The sequence below is a fragment of the Pseudomyrmex gracilis genome, unplaced genomic scaffold (genome assembly GCF_002006095.1).
Source record: "Pseudomyrmex gracilis isolate BER0280 unplaced genomic scaffold, ASM200609v1 scaffold_1401, whole genome shotgun sequence".
NCBI lineage: Eukaryota > Metazoa > Arthropoda > Insecta > Hymenoptera > Formicidae > Pseudomyrmex > Pseudomyrmex gracilis.
In genome coordinates, this window is record NW_018021985.1 from 21806 (window position 1) to 29914 (window position 8109).

At 35.3% G+C, this 8109-nt stretch overlaps 1 protein-coding gene across 4 annotated transcripts in view; it reads right to left on the reverse strand.

Moving 5' to 3' along the window:
• The window catches only part of LOC109862125 (serine/threonine-protein kinase PRP4 homolog), a 7882-nt gene extending 2680 nt beyond the window's left edge, over positions 1 to 5202 (reverse strand). For 2 of the 4 annotated variants that reach the window (XM_020442056.1, XM_020442057.1), the window contains exons 1-12: positions 4987 to 5202; positions 4632 to 4802; positions 4306 to 4555; positions 3736 to 4235; positions 3024 to 3654; positions 2596 to 2949; positions 2419 to 2504; positions 2187 to 2333; positions 1966 to 2119; positions 1619 to 1871; positions 1009 to 1247; positions 528 to 728 (exon numbers count right to left, since the gene is read on the reverse strand). In XM_020442056.1, coding sequence (XP_020297645.1) covers positions 528 to 728; positions 1009 to 1247; positions 1619 to 1871; positions 1966 to 2119; positions 2187 to 2333; positions 2419 to 2504; positions 2596 to 2949; positions 3024 to 3654; positions 3736 to 4235; positions 4306 to 4555; positions 4632 to 4802; positions 4987 to 4991 — 2991 coding nt within the window. In that variant the 5' untranslated portion in view covers positions 4992 to 5202. Of the gene's footprint in view, positions 1 to 527; positions 729 to 1008; positions 1248 to 1618; positions 1872 to 1961; positions 2120 to 2186; positions 2334 to 2418; positions 2505 to 2595; positions 2950 to 3023; positions 3655 to 3735; positions 4236 to 4305; positions 4556 to 4631; positions 4803 to 4986 lie in introns of those variants that run through there. The other 2 variants (XM_020442059.1, XM_020442060.1) reach the window with 2 other exon arrangements.
• Between the last annotated feature and the right edge of the window lie 2907 nt (positions 5203 to 8109).

Genomic DNA, 8109 nt, shown 5'->3' on the forward strand with positions numbered 1-8109 from the left:
TATATATATATATATATATATATATATATATATATATATATATATAAATTGCTAATAAAAACTTGATACGTTACAATTTGTACAAAGACATCATCCATATAATTAATATAAGAAAATCATGCGTTTATGTTCACAAAATATTGCGTTATGTCGAGATATAAAAATATTACGCTATTTCTAGTTCAATAATAGACAATTAAATTTTTTTCAGATTCATAGAACATAATAAAGCTTTATGCACCAACTGAACTGCACATGTTTTATTAAATTAATTTATAAAATTTCTGTAATACCGCCTCTTCCAGCTAAAATAAATACAGTGATCTTAAAATAAGAGAATTTGGAACAATATTAAAGATAGGAAAGAAGAATGACAGAAAGAGAATAAAGAAATAGAGAGATACATCGCGCTCCTGTCGGAAGTTGATTTGGAACGTTTAACATTAATGGGAATTCATTTAACGGTATAATTTTACAAAGTTACGTCATTGAATTCTTCGATGCTAAAGAACCCCGGACAGGGTTACCTATATTTTTTCTTGTATAAAGGGATGTGCCAGAGCGTGATTCACAGTGATCCTCTTCCCAGCGTCTAGCATCAGCGTACGTTCCAGTAAATCTTTCAACTGTCCAACTTTGCGACTTTGTTCCGGCGGTAACGAGCTTCCGCCAAGTTCCGCGCTGAGATCACGCGTCGCTGGCAGTGTCGACATTACGACGATTTTTTCCTAGAAATTACACATCGTCCCAGACTTTGATTACTTTATTGTTATCAAATAACTCGGAAGCATTAGCAAAAAACATATACCGTACTATAAAAAAAATTTATATTGAAATATTGAAAATTCTTTGTTTTTTTTTTTATTGCACGTGCAAATTCATCGAGTGTTACGACGCGTAAGAAGCAGCGTTACTTACCGCGCGTTTGCGCGGGCGCGGTGTGCCACGAGATCATGTGTGTGGGACAAGAAATTGATCACGGAATAAAATTGTCAAGTATCGACTTACCCGTTCCGTGACTTTATCAACCTCGTGATACAGGAAATTGCAGTTACTGTCAAAATGTTGATCCTTGAACGTGCCCTTCCTGATCAGCTTGTTCGGCATCTTGCCCTTTAGGTCCATAAAATACTTCAACATTTGGTTGTTCGTTTTCCCGGAAAACATTATTTTTCCAGTATACAATTCATATATGGTGCAACCCACAGACCACATGTCAATGCCAAAATCATACGGTATACCAAGAACTAGAAAATAACAACGTTACTTTTGGCCCGAGACACTTCAATCGCGAGTTTCTATCTTTTTTTTTTCTTTTTTTTTTAACGCTGAGTATTTCTGAGCTGATTTACAACACGCTGCAATCTGTTTTAGAAAATAATCAAAGCTAAAAACCTCGTGCTGCGTGAGGTTCTTAAAAAACGCCTGTCAGATATAAGTAATGTTACACATTTTTTGATGTTCGCATTTATCGAAGACACGTCGACGGACACACGCGACGTACATAAAATATAAAACAAGCCTTAAATAAATAATACATCAGACTGTAATAGAGAGGATTCATGTTGCAGGATATGTAAGACTAACTGGAACAAGTAATAAAGAAAAGATAACTTACTTATTTCGGGTGCACGATAGAATCTTGATACCAAGTACGGTGTGATTTCATTTTCGTGAGCGTGCGATGCAGAACCGAAATCACAGAGTTTCAGCACTAGCTTGCTTTCACTGACTAGAATATTATCCGGTTTGATGTCAGCATGAAGAATATTTGCACGTTTTAATAACTTTAGTGCTAGAAAAAGTTGCTGCGTATACGACCTTACCGCTTTTACGTGTAAACCAACGTCTTTGCCATACTTTTTTAAAACCTGCAAATGTTTTCAACAAAAACACGGTTATTAGAACAACTTCTCTTCTCGGAATGATCTTGGTTAACGTACAATATTTTGTGTACGTACATACCTCTCTTAAATTCATGGCTAAAGGCTCAAAGACCATACATAAATGATTCTTGTGAAAAAAATGTCTGAATAAACGTAAACAGTGAAACCGATCTTCTGGATCAGCATCGTTCAGCTTCCTAAGAATTTCTAATTCTTTTAGACCGGTTCTGTGCCTGTAAGATTAAATTACGCAATTATACATTACGATCAATCAGAAATTGAAAATATTGCACTCATTACATTATTTCATTGTTTCTTATGATCTTCACAGCTACATCTAGATTGCCTCTGGCGCTGTCTCTCGCCCTCACGACGTTGCTAAATACACCTTGGCCTGTATATCCGTAGACTACATACCGCGAATCTAACGTTTCACCGACTCGTACACTGTAAAATGAGTTTTATTTATTTTATCATCAGGTTTTATCCGACACCACACGTGTGAAATATAGAAGCGATATTTACGACTTACCGATAGTAACCTTCAGCGTCATCCCAATTATCCGTCAAACTCGGATTATCCGGTCCTCCTTGACGTTTTCCTTCGAGCGTAGGACTCTGGATGATAAAAAAAAAAAAAGATAAAACCAATGACCAGATAAGAAGTTAGACAAAAGAGTTTAAATAAAAAAAAAAAAGACAAACGTACATTAAAATCTCCAATGTTATCTGCCTCCGCGAACATGTCCCATTCATTCGATTTTTTGATTTGTTTTTCTTCTTGTTTACACCTTTCTATTATTATCTTTTTATCGGACTCGTTCGGTGGCGCATCTTCGAATCTCGACTTTCTTTTCTTCACTGGCGGCGGAGAATCCAGTTTTTCTGTGGGCAGTGGCGGCGTGTGGCTCTCCATCGTAGACTCATTGTTATTAGATGAAACTTCTATAGATTTTTGTGATACATTGGATTGACTTTCCGGAGATTCGACGACATGTATGTCAGTTGACATATTAGAATCCTCATTTGGTCCACTTAATCTCTGCAAAAAAACCAACATGCACTTATCACAATTGTTGAGACATTCAATAACATACGATATAAAATTTATCTCGTGTAAACGATGTGAATATTTACTTTGAGCAACTCTTCTCTCTGTTTTCGTCGACGTTCTATGATTGCTTCCTCGTCTTCCTCTTCCTCGATATCGATATCCTTGATTTCTTCTTCGCTTGAACTCTCCGAATGTTCTACTTTAAGACCTTCCGATAAAGAATCCTTATATTTGTCGTTACGTTCTCTTTTGCTGTTTCTTTCTCTGTCGCGATCTCTTCCTTGATGTCTGTCCCGATCTCTACGACTTCGGGATAGCGATCTCGATCTCTTGTAACGATCATTTCGTTCTTTTTCTGATCTAATCCGAGTAGGACTGCGAGATCTTCTCACGTTGCTGCGAGATCGATCTCTAACCCGATGATCGTGATACCGATTATCACGTCGATCGTGACTGCTATGCCGATCGCGATTTCCATGTCGATCTCGACTCCTGCTGTCTCTCTTGTCACGGCTCGTATGATGAGGCTCCTTGCTAGACCGGTCGCGACTACGCCGATCGTGGCTGTCAGTACGTAGTACGTGTCGATCTCGACTGTCTTGGCGCTCGCGACTTCCTAACCTATCGCGACTCTTACTGTCTGAACTTTTCATCTCGGTACTACGAGTTTTTGAACTATGATGAGTTGCGGATTCTCGCCTTCGACTTTCTTCCCTATGTACGTCAATTAGTAATAACTACATTTTTTTTTAAATTGTATTACAAAAATTAAAAATCACTAGTTTCACTACTTACCGTCTGTCAGAGTCTCTTTTCCGTATTTCTTCCTTTTTTGCAGAATCCTTACGTCTCAGATCTTCTTCCGTTTTCCTATTGGATTCATCCTTTCTCATATCTTCCTTATGCCTCTCGCCGATCTTTCTAGATCTGTCGTCCTTTCTTCGTTCCTCTTCTCTCTTCTCTTCCTCCCTAGGCCGAGCCTTATCATCCTTTTTCCTATCAAAATCTCTTCTCTTATCTTTATGTTGTTCGCGAGATTTTCTGTCCCTACTCATATCAACTACAACACGTCTTTCTGTCTTTATCACTTTCTTACGTTCTTTGCTGCTAGATTTGCTTCTAGCACGTTTCTTAAGTGACGCTTCGTTTGTGTCGCTATCGTCTTCCACTAATATCACATCGGGCGTTTCGACTGTTGGTTTTGTTTCTTCCTCTTCCTCTTCCTGTATTTCTTTGTCATCTATCTTTTCATCGTCATCCGACAGATATTGTACTAAACAGGCTTGCAATCGTTCCTAAATACACAAACATACAACAACTTATTTCTAAAATCTTGAGAAAATATAAAATATTAAATAAATTTACCTTTTGTTTCATTAACTCTTCGAGATCAATATCATCTTCTATGATTGTACATTCTAATTCATCTGAATCAAGATCAACTAGCTTCTCATCCTCACTTTCCTCCGTAGAAGCAACTTCCAAAACTCCACTTTTTACTTTTCCATTCATACCGACTTCTTTGTGTACCACAGTAGCAATTAATTTCTCATCTATACTACCATTCTCCAAATCTTTCTCTCTTTTCTGTCTTTTGTGTTTTTTGTGTTTTCGTCTAGAAAAAAAAAAAGAAACAACATTACCTTCGCTCCGGTTAACACATATACAGAGTATTTGTTGTATGGTCATACTTTTCTTGTCTGTCCAATCGATCATCTTCCCTCTCAATTAATTTCTCTTTCTTGTGTTTGTGATGCTTATGTTTTCTCTTTTTCTTCTTTCTCAGATCGGTCATTCCATCTGTATCAGAATCTAATCCTAAAGATTCTCTCTTGTATTCAAGATCTTCCAGATCTGACGTACTGGAATAAAAACAGATATATACACAAATTAACATTCCGGTGAAACTATTTTTTTTTCTCGCTAGGAAAGAAACGTCGAAGTTTTTTATTCAACAAAAATGAATTCAGGAACCATAGACTCATTCCCTGTTTTGTTCATTGTCACACTAATTGCACGGAGTTCCGTGTTAATGCGTTTACTTACCCCATGATAAACTTTGCGGTAAATAATTATCGGTAACACAAAATTATTGTACACAGGTATATTCTCACAGACCACACGACGACTACAGTGAACGTAAATCACGATGATTGTAAGAATACACGGATATACTTCAATAATACGCCATTTTGCAAGTTCTATCGCTTCTCCAGAGGCATGTGTGTTGTGTATCGAGTTGACGTTCGACGATTATCGATTCGGGGTCGAATCGTTCGTTCGATCAGAGAGAAGCCTGAGAGCGGCCAGGTTCATAAAAGAATGTGTAATCACTTTTCCGCCCAGTAAACTAGCGCATGTCCACGAGTGGTACACATTGGAACTACGTAGCCAGTCCACGAGCGACATGTCGGTGCGCTATGTCCACAGCGTGCGGTTCTATTCTGTACTATGTGCACGTGTTTAAATGGTCACTTTAAAAAAAGAGACTGATTGTGAGAATGGTTACTAACGTTGCAATGTATATGTTATATACGTAAGATTTTATCGAATTGAAATAATTAAAGGCTGAATTGTTACGTGCACATATTTTTTAAGTGCATGTTTAAAGTGTATCGACAGCCAAGAAAAAATTCCCGGTAGTAACACAAATACGTAATTTTGTTTGTGTTATATATTTTGCAGGTGATAAAATGTATAACTTTTCTATCTATAATTTGCTTTAAGTTTATAATTAGAATAATTTGTAAAAGGTATTTGTTTTGGTTTTTATATATTAAGTTGTGTGTCATTTGTGTTATATTTGAAGTTATACTTGCAAAAGTTTAATCATTAATGGTAACATTTTATAGACACAAGGATATTTAGTAAAAATAAAATAAATATATATGTAATATATATTTATCAAAAAGATATATAAAGTTTATGTATTTGTATATAAACTTCTGTTATAAATTCATACAGTATGTGTGCCCGGGACTCTCAAACAAATTAAAATAATGGAAACATTTTCAATATTATGTAATAATAACAGAATAATAAACCTTTTGGTGCTGGAAAACACATTGCAAACTCAATCTAATTTATTGTTCCTTTTTCTATTGTTTCTCAATATACAAACTATGATAATTACTTATAAATTTTATTGTGACGCATGTATAATTTATAAGTCATATCGCATATACATATAATTACGCATATATAATTTATAAATTTATATGCATCAAAATTGATTACTTACATTATTATCATAACTGTTTATTTTTACATGTACGTTGTATGTACATACATCTATTAATCCTTAATAATAAATAGTATGTTTTATATACATACGTATATTTATAATAAATTTACAAATTATTGTTTAAAGATTGACAAATTATTGAAAAAATGTAAGAGAATTAAGCAAGAGAGAGAGAAATAGCAAGAGAATTGAGCGAGTAACGTGAGTTGCGCGTCCTCTGAAAGCCTCGAAAAATCGCTGAAAGTATCAGGAACACATGTTGTGCGAAGAGGTAATGCGAGAGGTATCTGTGGGCGAGGCTACGCGTCCCCCCAACACCTCCTGCGCGCCGCGAGTCGCGCGGTGATTGGCTGAGGCGCGAGCGCTCCATAATGGCCGACGCGCGTAATCCATAATGGCTGCCGCGCGCGGGGTGGGGTCAAGCGCGCTATATACACGCCCAGGAGCTGGCGCGTATACCTACTCGCAAGACATACTTCCCTGATACCTTCGCTCGATTTCAGCTCGTTTTCAGCTCGTTTTCAGCGTTTACATAGCTTCCAACGACCAAGACTATTGCGCGTAAATCTTGTGCTCTTGTTCGCTTGATTATTTATTAGCGTGTAAAATAAAATAAAGAGAGAAAGGCAGGTAATAAATAAATAAATAAAGAAAGAAAGAAAGAAAGAAAGAAAGAAATAAATAAATATACAAATAACGGACGAAATATTATGCAAGTCTTTTATTTTCAATACTTATCGAATATTGTGTCGAATTTTGTGTAGATTTTTAATTAATAATCGACGTAATGACTTATTAAATCTAAAGGATTCAGAGAACAGTTTTCGTAACGTTGATCGCAAAGTTGCTCGTGCTCAGCTTGCGTGATCTCATTCGGAAGCTCCTCGCTTCTCGACGTAAAAGGTCTGCAATGCAAATTTAATTGTTTTACATTATTTGTTCGTTGATTGTAATTTATATCGACATCTCTCTTTATTTCTCTTTACATCAAAACTTTCAAATATACTTTTTATTACAATACTTATGTGAATATGATTTTGAGAATATCACCAAGCACATCATTTTCGCTTAAAGCATATTTTGCAGCTTGACAAATTACTTTCAACAAACAATCTTGTCCAGGATAGCCCAGACTGTTGTAAAACACACAAATGTCATTATTTACGAGCGTATATTTTGAGCTTAACAATCACACGTGTAATTAGAAGTGAGGTTTCGAAATACATACGTGTTGGTAGAGAATATATCTGCGTGTGTGTGGTTTTAATCACAGTTTTGTTACTTTTCCAGTTTGTTTCTTTTTTTGAAATTTAAAATGACCGATCTCGCGATGAGAAGATGAGAAAGGAAAACAGAAAAGGATAAGAAAAACCATTGCAACTTTTTGTACAACATAAATGTGATATATCAGAAAAGATGTGATAGTCAAGAAAAGAATCTTATTTTAGCGAGCAACATCAGAATTCGTGGAGTGTAGTCAAATATCATCTCCTTTTACATCATCATTTGCTGCTCTGTGGTTTATAAATTTTATTTTATTTTCTTAAAAACACTACATATACATATATATACAAAATACACCAAAAAACCATATATATTATACAAAGATGTTTTAACGGTATACAAATATAATGTCCGAAAAGTTGCAATTCCAAGAAATATAGCTTTTGCGTTTTTATTTAAAACTTTTTATCAGTGTGTTTTCTATTTCCAAGTTTCATTTTACAATGTTTTTTATACATTACAATAGAATACAATTCTATTACACATTTATTACATATAACATACAATATAATACAATATAATACAATATTATACAATATAATATAAATAGTTATATATATAATCCTACCTACCTACCTACCTATCTTAGACATCTGACATATCTTAAACGTTACTAGCGTTATTAATTAGGATTAAGGCTG